This window comes from Diplotaxodon limnothrissa, linkage group LG8 (assembly GCF_057381915.1).
Source record: "Diplotaxodon limnothrissa isolate DT_005_m linkage group LG8, D_limnothrissa_male_GT1.1, whole genome shotgun sequence".
NCBI lineage: Eukaryota > Metazoa > Chordata > Actinopteri > Cichliformes > Cichlidae > Diplotaxodon > Diplotaxodon limnothrissa.
Window position 1 is genome coordinate 24,843,429 of NC_140603.1, and position 18,189 is coordinate 24,861,617.

The following is an 18,189-nucleotide window of genomic DNA, read 5'->3' on the forward strand; positions in this document are numbered from 1 at the left end:
AATAGCAGAAGCTATTATCATGGTGCATTATTTCCAAGCTGCCCTGTGGTGGCTTAGATGGGCCTCGTCATTTGTTAAAACAACAACAAAAAACAAACAAACAAACAAAAAAAACATTACAAACACTAAGCACTCCTGTTTTCTCCTGGCAAGGCACTGTCATTTTCAGGACATGAACATTTGCTCAGTCAGGCTCTCTCATTCTCTTCCTTGACTTCCACTTTAGTGATACTGTCATTTTGGAAACATTTGCTCACCAACCACCCTTCTCTGCTCTTCCTCCTTCTGTCTTCCAACGATTCTCTTCTCACAGCCTCCTCCTCCTCCTTGTCTTCCTCCTTCTCCTACACACAGAGAAGATAATGTGCAGCAGTTTCAGTCTTGGCTGTGTAACGACTTAGCACACCCATTTGCGCCTTTTATATTCATGCCATGCACCTCAAATAGCATCGAGAATTACATCCTGTAGCCTCAGCGAAAAAAGGAAAAGAGCAATACAGAAAGTGCTACAAAAACATACAGTATCATAGCTCAAAGTATTAAAATGCAGCCAAAATATAAATCCCTCTAATGATACCACGGGGGATAAAAAGTACTACAAGGTCAGTAAACTCAGACACATTAGCCTATAAATCCCCGCAGAAATATCATAGTGATTTCTCCACAGGCACCCTAAGAACCACTACATTCTTGGCAGCACAAGCCGGACGCATGCTCCTTAAATCATTTTAACAAAGAACTATATTCATTCCACCTTTGTGTAATGTGGAAAGCAATAAAATCCTCTCCTGAAACCATGTGCTTGGCTGTATTGTAACAGGAGATGTGTTTTTGCGCATGGCCGCATGGTGGCATCATGCGCTGCGCTGCTGCTGAAGCATCAGATCCCAGCGTTACCTCACGAAGAACCCGGGACTCGTCCTCATCCGAGACACCGGCAACCGGGCTTTCCTCTACGGCACGGCTCCCACTCTCATCCTGTGACTGCATGCAAGTTTCTCTCCCCACCGCCCCCCATTCTCCGCTCAGCGAACTGCTGTAGTTCTTCTCCGCTCCTGTCAAAGCAAATTGGCGACCTTGACGGTGCGCTCTGGGGAGGAACTTTACGGGGGGTGTGCTCCATTTGTGGCGCTCCTCTTCAGAAAGGAAAGGATTCGAGGAAAAGTCTGTTCTGTGCTTTGGAGAAGAAGAAAAGAGAAAGAACAAAAACACCTAAGCACTCCGCCGGGGACAAGGCGAAGGAGGAAGTTAAGTAAAGAGAAGAAGACGAAGAAAAAGAACAAACCAGCATCTCAAGGACGCACGACGTGTAAGTGGGGAAAGGTGTTCTATGAGGTGCAGCTTTCCTTCTTACAGGTGCAGCAAGAGACAGACTGTACTTGGACTTAACCTGGATTCATCTAATTGAGTTGCATCCTTCAGATAAACAAACGCGCTCTGTTTCGGTACTCCTACGAAAATATTTTACCATCAACGAGGCTCGTGGAACTGCAGCGAACTTAGACTGTAAAACAAACACACAGTTTGACCGAATTTCTCCGGTCGCCACAGGCTACGGCAGAGGCTTGGTTTTGCGCTCCGAGGTCGGTGCGCTCTGCTCGACTTTAGTGGTCGCAGGTCCTCCTGACAGAGCGAATCAAGCAGCAGGCGAACGGCACCACAGCCACGGCGGGACTCGGCCACTACGGCATGCTTAAAGCTCACCGGGCACTTGTTGTCCAGTCCTCCAGGTTTGGGACCATGTTTGAGGACTCCTTTAACAGATCGATGTGGCGCGTCGCATGGATTTTATTTTTTTCCTTACTCATCCACTGCGCACAACCTCAAGGTAAGAAGAGTGTTGGATCGCTACTGTACCGATGAACCGATCACACCGGCCCATTGGTGTTTGTAGCTACCTGCTGTGTTAGATGTTAACATGGAACCCTTTCCGGTGTGGTGTGGCACCGGAGTTTTGCAGTCTTCATCCTTTTGCACGTAGCCCACAATTTTCTCATTAGGCTTCACATCAGTGAGATGCTGAGCTCTGTTAAATGTGGCACCACTCTCACGTTTAATAAACATTTAAAATAGGCTTAGTTTTCCCCCACACTTAACGTATATCAAACTTCATTGAGTTCATCCACACCGATGTGGGTTAAGTCTAGAATCTAATGAGACACATTTTAAGGTTTCTCAAGTTTTCAAAAAAGACCGTTTTAACGAATACTCTTATTTATTTCTTTTTTTTTACTGCTGTTTTTTTGTTTTACAGTTTGAACATGTATAATGAGCCCCTCTGATGTCACGTGCCATTACGAGCCAAGCTGTTAAAACGTTAAGCTGATTAATAAGTACAAAATAATTAATCACTCTTCCCCGCAGGAAACTAAACTTTGCACGGCAAACAAGCGCGGCAAACAAATACATACATATTGAAATGCAACGATTAGAGCGGGCACAGAGAGGTAAAGTATCAAATGTTGAAAATTAATTGGTTTTCTGAGAATTATGCAGCCTGAGCGGAGGGAAGCACCAGCCAAGTGTGGCAGTTCACAGGGAATCGGTGGCGTTTATCTTCTTTTTTTTTTATTATCTGTTTTTCATGAGTCAAATTCTCAGCGCAATAATCCCACAAGATCTCCTGTAATATTTCTGTGGAGACTCGGTGCCCAGAAAGGGAGTCTACTGTAACCTCAGGCATTCTTCCTTTCATTTTTATCCACCTATCACAGAGCTGCAGGGTGTTTTATTTTTTATGCTGTTATGCTAAAGTCGGTTGCTTTTCTTTTTTTTTTAACTATTCTAAAAGAAAACCTAGTTGCTCCGGGAGATTAACGTGTACATTACTGTCACTGATTCAAACGCACATTTAGTGGGGTCAGGAGTTTGCACCATGGGTCCTTGCTGTTGCTCCAGGGGTTCCTCGCTGAAGTAGAGCCTGGAAAATTGCTAGAAAATGAAAATGGAAACATGATGAACTTGACTGAGGGTTGTCCTCTTTCTTCACACTTCAAAGCTTCATCACACACTGCACAAAGTGGAACTCTTGTACTGTGTCTCTTTGACCTCTCATTCAGGCATGTTCAGAGTATATATGTTCAAACATATGTACTCTGAACATGGATCAGGAGACTGTGACAGTCTCAGGATGACAATCTTCTCATTCTTTGCCTTCCTCTGCTGCACCACCTCCGCTCAGGTTGTTGGGATTCAGGTATTGATGGCTCTATGAAGAGAGAGTATTGCCGCTCAAGATAGACTCTAAGCTCTTGTGGGGCTTACTCAATAATACAATGTAGGAAAGATGAATTTAAAAAAAATGTGCACACACAAACAAACAAGGCAGATATCCATCGTTCACAGGGGCATATCCCCGCGTTTGACATTTACAACAGATTGATAACTCATGTGTCCTAGGGATTAAGAGTCCTGACATTGTTGCTTTCTTGTTTTCTATAACTGCTTCTCTCCTGCTGTTTGTATCTGATTCTAGATGCTTTGCCCCACTCTTCTTTCTTTCCTTCTGAATGCTTATTTAACCAAGCAAGTTAAATAAGAACACATTATTTACAGAGGTGGCCCGGGGAGAATGTTTTGCGAGTTTTTCTGTGGTTATGCACTGATGCATACAGAAATTATGCATGCATGTGACTATGTATGTTGGGGATGAAGGCTTGCAATCACTCTCACTCTCTTTCTGCTCAATCCATCCAGCAGCAGCTCTCAGATTCCATCACATAGTCACTCTTGGGTCAGAAAATGTAGGATTTAATTGGACTCTCTTCAGACCATTCAGAGTGCAGCTCGTTGAAAGTGACCCCAGTGTGGGATGCTCTCTTTCCACCCGATGATTAAAGAACATGATGAGGCAAGTAGCCTGCCTCTGGATGGACATGTCAGCCAGTGCTTGCCATATTTTAATGACCAGTCTGCTAAAACAGCTTTTTAACGATGGGAGAACAGCCTTCATCAGACCAAAGTGCTATGAAGTCTTGCTTTAGGGCTTGGTGAGCAAAGAGGGATCTTCTTCGGTCCTTTTATTTCATACATTGTCACTCATCGTCATTGTGTGGCAGGGAAAAGAGTAAAAAAATGTCTCATTATTAAATGATGTACATCAGGATTAAACTGATGGCAAAAAACTTGCATTTAGTCCATGAGTAGTTCTGATTTATCCAAAATAGGAAAGTATTCCGTGGTTTAAACAAAGACCCTTTAACTTTTAAACACTTTATTTTTGGTTACTGACACATAAGCACACTCTTGTCTTGAAATTGAATAAAAAAGCCTTTCTGCAAACTCAGTCTGGATATTGTGTTTAAAGTGACAGTTATAAGAGCTGTCTGGTCTGTCCCCACTGTTCACTCTCATTCGCTTACTGAGGTCATGCCGAGACAATGCTGGGCTCGCCTGCTGGTTTTGTCATTTCTAACATGTCTATTTTGGAGCTTTGAGCAGCAGGGGAGGACTCTATTGGAATGTCATGTTTGGCACAGACACATCGGCGTCACTCAACGTCTGCAGATTATGTTGACTAGCTACAGCTCAACTCGAGGAGCTTCGCAGGGACTTCAGGATTTCATTCTGTCAGAGGAGTGGCACTCAGATTAACATTAGTAAGCGTGGTTATGACAGGGTGCGTGGCGCTACTAGGACATGGCGCAGGAATCAGCCACAACATTTTTAGAGCTGTGGTGTGTTTGTAGCTTAATGTATTGGACATGAATCTTGACACAATCATAGAAGTGCAGTGCGTCATCTCCATTTTCAATCTTAGAGGAAAGTTGATTGAAATTGTGTGAATGAAAGGAGATGGTTGCCTTTTGGGGAAAGCTCTTGACTTGTTTCGATGAAAGTAAAAGCTGCATTTTCAAGGGAGAAATGTTGAGATAGAGGTTTTTGCATTTTTGTTACCTTGATGTGACTCATCTTTTCCACTAAATGGTCATTGTGTGTTTTATTTGCCCACACTTGAGAAGGTAATTTCCAGCCCCTTTGGAGATAAACCTCCGACTGCAAGTGCCTGAAACACTGTGTATAGTGAGCAAGGGACACTTTAAACCAAGACTATTAATCTATTTCCTGTTACCCTTTACAGTCACCTTTGGTCTTTTGTGTATCACATTTTTTATTAGTAGCAAGTACACATGTTCTTTGTAGGATTACTGAAACTTACTGTTATGGATTTAAACAAAGCTGAAGTAAGTGAATTGAGCTAAGCCAAAAAAAAAAAAGAATCAACTGAGATTGGACTGAGAATGATTTGTGGAGACAGAGGGGTTGAGAGAATGTCTCCAGACTACAAATGTCCTGATTTGTCACTCATCTTAATTGACAGACTGGGGATCTCTGTTTCCTTGTAGCAGCTGTGCCCTGTGAAATGATTTTCAAAGGGAAGGAGAGGAAAAAAAGCGAGGCTGTCGTAGATCCCTGCAGCCAGCACTTTGGCAAAAGGTCACAACATATCGCTTTTAGTATTCAGGGCTGGCAAGAAAACTCATGGTCAAAGTCCAGTGATAGATTTCTCAGAGGGATGTCTAGAGTTTCAGTGCGCTACATTCAATAAAACAAAACTACCCACCGAAGGTCTCTAGTAGTGGCAAGTCTAAGAGAGAGGTGTAACTAAAGACCTTCTGTTTTTCTCTCTGGATAGCACTTTCAGAGCTTTTTGAAGTGGGACTTTTATTTATTGATCTTGGCCCAATTTTGCAGTACCATACAGCCAAAAAGGTTAAGAGTGGGACTATGTTATCAAATTGCCACACATAGTCTTTGAAAATTTATGACAGAGCGTACTAATTGCTTAGATATATGTTTAAAAAAAAACACTTCAAAGAGAAATATAAAGAAACACTCTCTGCACACTATCAACGTGAGAAGTTTTCTGTAAACTTGTATTGCTCACAAGTGGTGCTTTTGCTTGAGTCGGAGGCTGTTCTTTAAATTGCACAATGAATTATTTAATTAGGATGAACAATTCTTCATGATGTAGAACCAACAGAACATGAACTGTCACTTCCCCGGAGAATCATCGCGGAGGGAGAAGAATAGGAAGAGGAGGAAAATGATCCTGATTATGGTCGTCTGCTGTTTGATCTTTGTGACAAAATAGTGTAAAAATTGATGCGCTTAGATGGGAAAGAAAGGATGAGAGTTTAACGTGAAGAGAGGTGGCATAAATATGGAGCCACCAACAGTGGCTCACTTCCTACAGGGTGCTGCAAAGTAACAATAGCAAGGAATAATCGATACCATTTCACAACTTTCTGTTCTGTGATTGCTTCCCTAAATTCCCCCATTGGCATGCCAGACGCTCTCCCTTTTTTCATTTTTAGTTCATGGAACATTGTAAGAAGTTAAATCCTAAAATTTCAACCAGCTTCTCTCTTGGAAATAGCTATGTAACCTCAAAAAGAGGCATTTTATTGGAAAATTGGAAATTTCAGATTATGCTATTCTAAGTGCTGTGCAGTCCAGACAGTTTGACCAGAACAAACTGAGGCAATGATGTAGTAGCCTAATTCACAAATAGTCTCTTTAAGCCGCTGTCATTTTGCCCACTGCCTGGAACATGGCACAAAGGAGTCTGTTTGCCATGGCTGTCCTATTTGTCTTTGCATGGTTATTAATTTGGCTTCTGGGAATGGGAAAAGAGGCCTCTTCTCCCTTTTGGCTTTAGTAGTGATGATGAGTTGGCTTCATTGTTCAGTCATATAGTCTAATTGGGGCAGTGACTATACTGGATTAAACCAGCACTGCTGACTGTCTTTTTTTTCTCTGACATGTTCTTCTTTGATCATTCTGCTTTGCACTTGGCCAAGTTAGAATACCTGCACAGAAATTATTGCTCCATTTGTTCCCCGTGTTTGTGGGTGCACATTTTCATGCACAGCAGAAGTTGAAGGTGGTTTGAAGAATGTATTTGTAAAAGCTGAGCTTGTGCGTTTTGTGCACCTTTATTTACAGGTGTTAGTATTTACCCTTTGATGTACGGTGTGGAGAACACTGATAGCTTACATGTTTATTGTACTTGGCTTTTCAGAAAGAACACTACAGTGTTTTTTTGGGGTTGGTTTTTTTTTCCCTTTTGAAGCCTGTGCTCCTTTCGATCTACTGTGTGTGAGCTGGAACAATAAAGCCTCGGCATGAACAAGGTTTATGCACTGCGAATGGATTGAAGGATTTACAGTAGGGCATTCCACCTTGTTTTAATATCACTGTGCTGAAAGCATATCCTGTGTTTTTCATATTTGCTGAGGCAAGCCAAGCCACACTTGTGCACTCTCACAGCTTGTTAAATTAGCATCTGGGGGCCTTCTGTACTTCTGTGCCACACACGTGGGATTCCAGTGCACAATACCTTGTACTGAGCATGATCGGCTCTTGCTTACGTCCTTCAAATTGGACTCCAAAAAGACTTCAACAAAATAATAAGCGGGAGGTATGAATGTGATTACAGACTTGAACTTTTCCCTCACTGTTTAAGTAGGACATTATGCAACCCGCAACAGGCAGGGGGGAGTCACAGTCAAGGCCTGTTTACCATCATCATCCCTCATCTGGCTAGATGGAAATGAGCACAGACCTTAGAGTGACACTAGCTTCAGGAGGCCCCCAAACCCAACGCACTCATGTGGATCCTTGTGTGTTTACAATTGAAATGCACTCAGATTGGCTGGAGGCTTTGGAAACCACCTATGAACCCTGTAATTGCTGTTCCCTGGGGGATGTGTTTTGTGTGAGTGTGTTTGCCGGCGAACTATGAATTTGAATGCATACATTAGCTCTATGGGCTTGTGGGTGTTCATCTGTTTACAAGCGGTGGCCAGTCTAAGCCCACAAACCAGTAAGCAGTCTTAACGATCACATCTCTGGCATGCACACCGGGTTCCCCTGGAGCTACAATAATGTCCCCACTACTAGTTCATGGAGTTCATGAAGGGGGATTAAATTGGAAATGCCCACAGCAATACATATCGTATAATAAAAGGGGCTCGGACTAAACTGTTCCTCCTTTCTGCATAGATTTGCACCACTGGCATTACTCTGTGTTGAAGAAACCGGATGACAAGCAGATCATTTTAAAGACTTTGATAAGGACTGTAGAGGGTCTAATCGATTCTGACAATCACGCCATTTTTAACAGACATCTCATCAAAGGCCCATTCCCTTTTTCGCCATCCCATTACCCGTCTATCCAGCACTCGGATCCACTGCCTATTTACCCATCCCATGCAGGAATAATGGGCCTTCACCCCCAGTTGGATTAATCAGCCATAACCATATGCTACCGTGTGCAATTATGCTGCAATTTTGACCATGGGGAAACAGCTGTTGCCATTTGAAAGGGTGGAATAAGATTGTAATTGCCTTAACTTTGATTTGTAGGGTGCTTTGATTTGATGAGAGAATACATTTTTATGCTTTACATAATAATACTGTGGAATGAAGAGAACTATTAGAACATGAGTCTTTTTCCACTTCCAGATGCATTTGACGGATAACCTTGCTGTTATGAGCTATTACTCACACATTATATACAAAATGAGTGTGTTTATTCATTTGGGTCTGAATGGGCTTTCTATTTTCTAAGGCAGTGTTTTCGATTCAACCATCTAATGACATTTGAATATGTTTGTGTGGGGCTGCTTTAACATTTCGATACAGGAGATTTTTCTTTCTCTCCAGGTATCGCATCCAAACTGGTTTCTTTCTTATGAATAAGCATCTCATGCATTACATCATCTAGGCTTTTCTTTTACAGAGAATTGGCTGCATTTGGTCACAATTGTTGTGTAGGACTGGTCCAGTTGGAGAAACATGCTAAAGAATTTCAGGGAAAATGTGAACAGGTCTGTGTTTATCACTTTTCTCCCAGTACGATTGGTTGAATGTATAAATAAATGGGTACTTGATAACCTTATTGATGTCAGTTTTTCACTAATTTGGATGTCTACCTCCTTGAGAATTTTCTGCTGAACAGCAGCAGAGGGTAGTGCATCCTTCCTTTCTTGTTGGTCTTAAGCTCGAGTGAGAGCTGGCAATGTATAGTCTATACTGCTTTACTGTAGAACAAAGCACCAATGTGGAAGTCAGCATTCTGACAATTTTCACAGCTAATAAGCTATCCCAGCACTCATAAGCTGCACACAAACAAATAGATTTTCTTTAAACCTCACAAATTTATAGCATTTCCTAAGAAAGCAACCAGGACATCAGAGTTTTATATGTCAGATAGTTTATAGAAGATTCTGTATATCGCTTAATTTTCCTGCCTCACTTTTGCCACTTGCCTGTGGCATAGAAAGCACTCCTTTAATTTTTCATATACTTGACAATTACAGCCTTTATTTTCTAAAGCTTTAAAAGAAAAGTATACTGAATGATGCATTGCCTTCTCTGCAGTTGCTAATTTGTTTCCCTGTGTTAATATGTTAACCTTTTAACTGACTGAGAGGTAAAAACCAGAAATGGACTAATGGGATGCGTTTTTAATGCGTTAGCTGTGTGGGATTGAAATTGTCTTCCTTTTTTAATAGTGCAATAAATTACTCCTTCGTGACACTTCTTTGAAAATTGTGTTCAAATTCATGAAACATTGTTCTTATTTTCCGTTTTTTGTTCTGTTTAATGCTTAAGGGCCAGTCTCAAGAGATTTAAGGCATGGATCCCTCAATAATAAATGTCTTACATCTCAGAAAAAGAATGTTCTGGCATTTTTATTTTTGCACTGATCATTGACGCCTCTGATATTGCTTTTGAAGAGTTCCTTTGACTCCTGCCAAGCTTCATGTAAACACCAAGCACTGTTGAAATAATTTTTTTTGCAGCTGTAATTTATAAATGTTGTCTTATGTGAAAAGAAAGATGGTCAAAGATGGAATGAGGCAGAGGGGAAAGGGAGAAAAAAAAAAGGTGATCGCAGCATCGCCAATTAACTGGAAGCTAATCAAAGCCTTTATTTGAAACTTTTGTGAGTCTGTGTGTGACATTTTTGTCCCTTGAAGGCTGACAAGCTCCTGATTGCTTTCTTAAGGGGTATTTATTATTTTCTTCTTTTTTTTTGGGTTGTATGGAAGCCCCAAACGCAATTTCATTGTTCTTGACAATGACAATAAATAAATAAATACTAAATACTAGCCAGCTGCTCATCCATCACCACATTCAGCTACCCTGCTGGTATCATCTTAAAGGCTTAGAATCTGATATCACCTTCTAATTGAGATTCCTATTTTATCTGTGACTCTGAAAGGTGGAAGAAAATGTTCCACTTTGAAAGACAGACATACTTTCATAGCTTTTCTGTATACTTTACACTTGAGCACTTTCCTAAATTTAGATGAGATTAGATTAACATCTTGATCATCATTTGCTTGGATAGACTTTACACATGACTAAATTATTTAACACTCTTAGCAGTCAGCTTAATGGGAATAACCCAGTGATAATAGAAGGTGGCAGAGTGAAATGGATGTTTGGACACTGGGCTTTGACCTTGTGCATTACTTGTGCTTGACCTCAACTTAGGGACGCTAATTGCAGCCTTACTGACACCGTGCACACATTCACTGATGCGATACCCAATCACACATTTGTAGACGCACACACATAAAAAACAAAACCCATCCCACAGGTTTGTCACACAGAGTGAATCGCTCTCAGAGCTGATCAGTGCAGGCGGCAGACCCTCCATCCATCTTGATTTGTCAATAGCAACAATTTTAATTACACCTGAGTGCTGTCAGGCTGCCAAACTGGGCGGGGAATATTGATTCAATCCCAGTAATTGATTAATTGCTATGTATAATGGGGCAGTTTTCTATTGAATCCCATCTCTTATTTTGCCATTCACTTCATTTTGTCATTCTATGTATTGTGTTAACAGAGTGAGGTGTTCACCCGAAGACAGAGTATTTTTGTGGAGTGCTTGTAAAGAGGTCCCTCCATATTTTAGTCTAGCAAAAGTGGCATATTAAGGAGAAGGAGCCCTGTTGTTACTGTACAGCAGTAGATAACCATTAAGTACTGGGCAGGCATTGCAGTACATCACTGCAGCCATTATGTGACAGTTAAAGGGGGTGAGAGATTTGGAGCCACAGCTGCCAGGGACCTTTTACTCAAAACTATAGCTTAAATTTGTGTGACTGTTTTTCACAGCACTCCACTGTCTTGTGAAATGGCCTCCTACTTTTATATTGCCATTTGAGAAGACAATACATACTAGTGGTAAAAGAAGTGTGGATGGCCCAGTGTATTGGCCAGCGCCACAGCTCTCTAAATCATTCTTCCTGCCTAGCAGAAATCTTTAAAACTGTTATAACGTGAGAGAAGTAAAGAGCTGCTTTGGATCCCGACCCTACAACCATAACAATACCACTGAGCAGACTAGCTTGAGTTTACATGGAACAGAGTTGCTTACCTTTGTCTTTCATTTAGTACTCCAAGTGTTAGTCAGACCATAAATGTACCGTAAACACTATAAAGTAGTGCAGTTCAGTTTTGATAAACTCCCTGTGAAACAGCTGATTACATTTTAAAAACGAGATAAAAACAGCACTACTAATTATGGAAGTTGTAAAAAGCTTAACTCCCCAGTGACTTCACTGACTATAGTGGTATTTGTGTGGTCACAATTTAGATTCCAGCGTGGTCTTCTGGGTATTTACACTGAGTGTGGGCTTTATTTAAACAAAGAAGTTAACGAGTGTTTTGACAGTGTTCGTTTCTTGTGGCTGTTTTTTGGGGGCTGAGGGTGAGGTGGGTAGTTACAGCAGAAATGATGACTAATGGAAAAACTGAATATGGGCAGGAAATACCAGATGGACCAACCATTCATCATCCTAAGTTTGCATTGTACAGCATATAACAAAGATGAGACAACAAGTCAAGTCATCATCATGCAATTAAACAGAATGCATTTGGGTTTCTTTTTTCTTTTCTAAATAAACATTTCTTAGTTAAAATCAAACAGTCACTGAAAATTCTTAACTTAAATGATTATGTTTGCTAAAGCACACATGATTTGTTTACCCACCCTTCAGTAGTGTCTTACTTTGTTTTCCTTACCCAGAAATCCCATAATGGCCTGCTTAAAGAGAATCTCATGAGAGGGGTGTTCCAGTGTTCATACATGACATGTCATCGCATTTGTTTTTTCTTTTTTGCGTGCATCGCATACGCAGTAGTTAGTTGTATATTGTATGTTCATTTTCTTCAAACAGTAGCTTTAGTGATGGTAATGGTGAGTGAGACATTCTGATCATTGCCTGTTAACCCAGTTTGGTACTTTTGTGTATATACAGTATCTCACAAAAGTGCGTCCACCCGTTTTGTAAATATTTTATTGTATCTTTTCATGGGACAACATTGAAGATATGACACTTTGATGCAATATAAAGTAGTCATTGTACAGTTTGTATAACAGTGTAAATTTGCTCTCACCTTTAAATAACACATATCCATTATTGCCTAAACCGCTGGCAACAAAAGTGAGTACATCCCTAAATGAAAATATCCAAATTGTGCCCAATTAGCCAGAGTCATGTGACTCGTTAGTATTACAAGGTCTCAGGTGCAAATGGAGAACAGGTGTGTTGAATTTGGTGTTATTGCTCTCACACTCTCTCATACTGGTCACTGGAAGTCATGGCAAAGACTTCTCTGAGGATCTGAATAAAAGAACTCTACATAAAGATGGCCTAGACCAGCGGTCCCCAACCCCCGGGCCTCAGACCGGTACCGGTCCGTGAGTCGTTTGGTACCGGGCCGCGAGAGTTGAGGCTCAGGTGTGAAATGCATAGTTTTCAGGGTTTTTATCGGTTTTCAGCGTTATTTTGTTATCGTTTTTATCGTTTACTCGGTTTTCCTGGGTCTTTTCACGTGTGTTATGAATAAATTTTCCTTTTTTCGGTACCGGTACTAGTTTTATTTTGTTGTATTTATCCGCGACACCTTAAGACCAGTCCGTGAAAATATTGTCGGGCATAAACCGGTCCGTGGCGCAAAACAGGTTGGGGACCGCTGGCCTAGACTATAAGAATATTGCCAACACCCTGAAACTGAGCTGCAGCACAGTGGCCAAGACCATACAGCAGTTTAACAGGACAGGTCCCACTCAGAACAGACCTCGCCATGGTCGACCGAAGAAGTTGAGTGCAAGTGCTCAGCGTCATATCCAGAGGTTGTCTTTTGAAAATAGATGTATGAGTGCTGCCAGCATTGTTGCAGAGGTTAAAGGCGTGGAGGGTCAGCCTGTCAGTGCTCAGACCATACGCCACACACTGCATCACATGGCTGCTGTCCCAGAAGGAAGCCTCTTCTAAAGATAATGCATGAGAAAGCCTGCAAACAGTTTGCTGAAGACAAGCAGACTAAGGATGTGCATTACCTGTGGTCTGATGAGGCCAAGATAAACCTATTTGGTTTAGATGGTGTCAAGAGTCTGTGGCGGCAACCAGGTGAGGAGTACAAAGACAAGTGTGTCTTGCCTACAGTCAAGCATGGTGGTGGGATGTCATTGTTTGGGGCTGCATGAGTGCTGCTGGCACTGGGGAGCTACAGTTAATTAAGGGAACCATGAATGCCAACATGTACTGTGGCATACTGAAGCAGACCATGATCCCCTCCCTTCAGAAACTGGTCCACGGGGCAGTATTCCAACATGATAACAACCCCAAACACACCTCCAAAAAGACGAGTGCTTTGCTAAATAAACTGAGGGTAAAGGTACTTGACTGGCCAAGCATGCCTCCAGACTTAAACCCTATTGGGCATCTGTGGGGCATCCTCAAACGGAAGGTCGAGGAGCCCAAGGTTTCTAACATCCACCAGCTCCACGACATGATTAAAATATTTACAAAAACGTGAGGTGTGTAATCACTTTTGGGAGATACTGGATTTGATCACTGTTAGATAAAGCATGTGTTGGTAGAGGAGAGTGGTGTACTCAATGGAAACTACAGGAGGCTAAAAGATGTAATCCTGTCTATGAAAGTTCTGTACATAAAATTGCAGAAAATATGTGAGGTGTCCTCTGTGTTCCTCTTTTTAATGTAGAGTCAGAGAAAAGGTGACGAGGTCTTTTTCATTGTAATGGCAACACTAAAGAAAATGTTCCTTGTCATGGCCACATAATTTTTCTTTCATTCCTCTTGGAACTTGAACACACCACCTACTCACAGCTTCATTTCCCTCAGCAGCGCACGATGCACACATAAAAATGCACCACACTGTGTGGAAAATGGCAATTTATATTGTGAAGGTTAATTTGGAAAAACAACCCAAATGCATGATGGCTGCGTGCAATGTACATGTATCGCATAAACAGGTATGAAACTGAACAAGAAAAGTAAAAATGCTGCTGTAGTTTGTTTGAGCGATTTAATTGCTTAATACACCCATGAGAGTAGTGGACCACCCAGAAAATATGATGACAGTCTCACCTACATCTTGTTGCAATTAGCCTGGAGACTGAGGAAGCACTAGGATCATTGTTACATTTTGGAAACTGACACTTAAAGTTTAAAATGTTGAGTAGAGAGGAGCGATATCTTAAAATATTACTAGAGATGATAAATATTTACCCATCAGCTGGAATGATGTGGAGGAATTATTTAGATCTTTTCCTGTAGTAAAAATAGCAATACCCCATGTGAAAACACCTCACTACAAGAAAACTGTTATTAGCAAATTTGTATATGGCATTTTTGGTGTTTAAAGATTAATGCTACTGCTGCATTAACGAGCTTGTGTTGTAGACGAGCTTTTTTTTAGAGTTTATTTCACATTTTTTATGTTGTGTTGGATAATTGTTTTGTCTCCAAAAGAGAGATCAGCATCTCATAAGCTCAGAAATGACGTGTGTCTCTTTAATAGCGGCAAAATAACCACACTCAGATGTGAACTGTGTGAGGAAGTTGAAGAAGTTGCCATCATCTGAATCTTCTCTGTGGAAGCTCTGCTTCACTTCTTTCGTTGGTCATACATCTTGACCAAGGTGATTAAATCACGGTGCAAAGTGATTATTTTGCTACTGTTTCTAAATGCACATCTGTCCATCACGCTTACATGAGTAAAACATGCACAGATAATGAAAGGTGAGCCCACAGTGGTGTGACACAAGCACACTGGTCTCCTGTCAGTCTCAAAGAGCACAGGTTTACTCATAATGTCCATGCACAGAGTGCCAAAAAGTGCTGCTATGTCTATAAAAATAACAGGGACAGATTTATTGTCTAGTACTCAAGAAAACTTCCATAGGCAACAGTTAATTGTGGCCACAACATGGCAGTGATTTCCAGGATGGATCAAAATGGGGATTGTGAGACGCTTTATAGGACAGCATACTGTTCTGATACTTAAGAGAGGTCGATTTCACGTCGACACTTAATTAACCGTCTGTTTTTACATTTAACTGGTCATGCAATGATTGCCTTGACTGCATGTCACTGTCGCAACAAAGCAATAAAGCAGTCACACATTTTCACTGCTGTCTCAGCTGGTACTGGCTGAGGAGATACTACAGTGTCTGATCTAAATGCTTCTAAAACATGTAAATGAATCTGGAGTTGGGATGCTTTTCTTTCACCTTTAATAGAACCACAGTAGGTTAACCTTTGCCCGATTGCAGCCTTTGTGTAAAGTTACCTTTAAGACATTCCTAACTTACCGTGAAATGAGAAAATATGTGAAGTTGTTATTGATCATCTTGTTTTACGCAGCCTTACACTGCATAGGGGATTCACTGTTTGTTTAGACGACTGTGCAAATTAAATTACAATGCTGCTTTTGAGGAAGTTCAGTATATTTTAAAAATGATTTTCCTGAGCCCCCCCCCTTTTAATAATGCTGCTGGCACACTTTGGTCAAACAGCCAAAAACCAATGGACACCTCATGCTCTAGAATATGACTTGTAGACCTGAATATCCTGAATATTTGCTTCAGAGAAATTATTCAGTTTTCTATTTGTACATTCAGTAGGCACTATACGGTGCAGTGTCCTGGTTCCTCACAACTGTCATTCCTTGGCCTCTGCAGCTGCTGCATTGCCCCCTTAGGCGCAGACACACATAGGCCTTAATCTTTTGTCAGGTCCTTCTGAGCGTTTTCAGATCCCCAAAAATAGATCCGTGCCCACAATCCGTCATGGCCAGTGAAGTCAGATGTGCTTGCTAGGCTGGAAGACACCGTCACATCAACGGACATAGTGGTTCACTACAGTTGATGAACAAACTGACAAACACAAACAAGCCGTTTGATCTGGTACAAACAGAGAGCTTATGGGATTCCTGTTTTACTTTGCTACGTCCTTGATTGACATTTTTTTCCCTGTATGACTGGAGGAATGGGCTTGGAAATTTGATTGACAGCCAGGATCAGAAACTACCTGTCTCGGTATGTTGTGGGAGGAAGCAGACATGTAGGAGGCATAGGGTTAATGTTGGCAGCTATCAGCTGGACTGACAGAGCAGATTGACATGGTGTATTTGTCTCTGGCTCCTCTGAGAGAGAATCTGTTGGACTGCAGCAGCTTCTCCAGCCAAATCCAGCCCTGTTGTTCAGTCAGGGCTTGAGGGGCACCTGTGAGGGCTGTCAACTGTCCATTGTATGCTCTGCAGGTACAGGCAGGCAAAAAGAACGAGTTTGATTTCTTTGCCGCAAGGTTCACTTCAGTGGTATCCCTCTTTTTCTTGTTTTTAAATGAAGGTTGGCAATTATTCTTCTCTCACTCTTTCTCCCCCCTTATTCCCTTTCTGCTCTGCTCAGCTTCTTTCTTTGCTACAAGCTTTGAGGGATGAGAAGGGAAAGAGGGAAGATCAAAGCGAACCCGCACACTCTGCCCTCCAATATCATTAGGCTATCTCTGATGGCATTATTAGAGTTTCTGCCATGCACATGTGTGTGGTTTTGTGTGCATGTGCAATGCTATCCTTGCTTGTTTTATGCATTCGCATGCCTGTCTCTTTCTTTTTCAGTGTACATGTGTGCGTGCACACTTACGTTTGGATGTACGTGTAGCCACTACGTGCAGTGCTTTCCTCTGGCATGAGGCCCAGTGCTGCCACTGGGCCGCCATGCCATCAGCCCTTGCATATTGAGCAAGACGTCCAAACTCCCCTTCAGCGAAGTGCATGTGGGAGCTGCCCACTGTTTGATGTCACTACTGTTTTGTTGAGCTCTTTCCTAAACAATTCCTTACAGTGCAGTCATACATAGTAGCTGAGAGAATAAAGAAGCAGTGTAACAGAAAAGAAAAAAAGAAGCCCAAAACATCTGGACCATCAGGAATAAATGTTTCAAACCTCAAACCAGGGATAAGGCTGGTGCTGTTTGATCTCTCACTTGACATCAAAATGTCATTAATTAATGAGAATAAATATAGAATCCCCTGTAGCTCGTCACTGATCAATTTAGCTGCCTTTATGTAACAATGGATTTTTAAAATTCTATGAATAATATGAAAGGTTTTGCTTATTCCTCTTAACTCATCAGTTATAAAAGATTGAAAAGCTAAATATGCTGTTTAAAACTCTTGTGAATCATTCTGGGGATTCTACCTCACTGTTTTCATTTCATTTATTATAAAGCACATATAGTTGATATACAGTATGCTATAGTGTTCTCTTGTTTCTCTTTCTCCATATTCATTTTTAATGGCAACTCCTACTGAATATTTCATTTTTTTGACATCACAGAATCCTAATCTTTTTTCCCATTTGATCAAATGTATGGGTCAAAATGGCCTGTCACTAGAGATATCATCTTACTATGACTGCAAGTGAAATATGTGAATTAAAATGAAAGGCACTTGGGGGCAGCAATTTTGGATGACTTGCTCAAGTACACATCATTTGTGGCATGTGAAATATGCTATGGTAATACTCACAGAACTTGTTGTGGCATAGGCCACCTCCTCATCTCTGATCTCAACTGTCTGTATATGGAGCTCTCCCCAAATCATGTTGAGACCTTTCTGCCTCCCACACATTTCAGAATGTGTTACTTGTGGGTTGTGGGCAAGTTGGGGGAAATCGAGCGGAAGCCATATAAGGCAAATGTTGATGATTTCAGTGAGGCTATCAATTCACACCTGAATATTTGACTTGCCGTTGGAGCTCCATTTTTCTACAAAGTGAGAATCCCTCCTGCATCTAACTTTGCTTTTCAATTCTTCATACATCGTCTTCTCTATTGCTTATTTAGACTGC

The 18,189-nt window shown here is 41.4% G+C and overlaps 1 protein-coding gene across 2 annotated transcripts in view; it reads left to right on the forward strand.

The window, feature by feature from the left end:
• Positions 1-1,689: 1,689 nt before the first annotated feature.
• sdk2b (sidekick cell adhesion molecule 2b) overlaps positions 1,690-18,189 on the forward strand; it is a 295,188-nt gene continuing 278,688 nt past the window's right edge. For both annotated transcript variants that reach the window (XM_085360965.1, XM_085360966.1), the window contains exon 1: positions 1,690-1,828. In XM_085360965.1, the coding sequence (XP_085217091.1) occupies positions 1,690-1,828 (139 nt within the window). The remainder of the gene's footprint in view (positions 1,829-18,189) is intronic.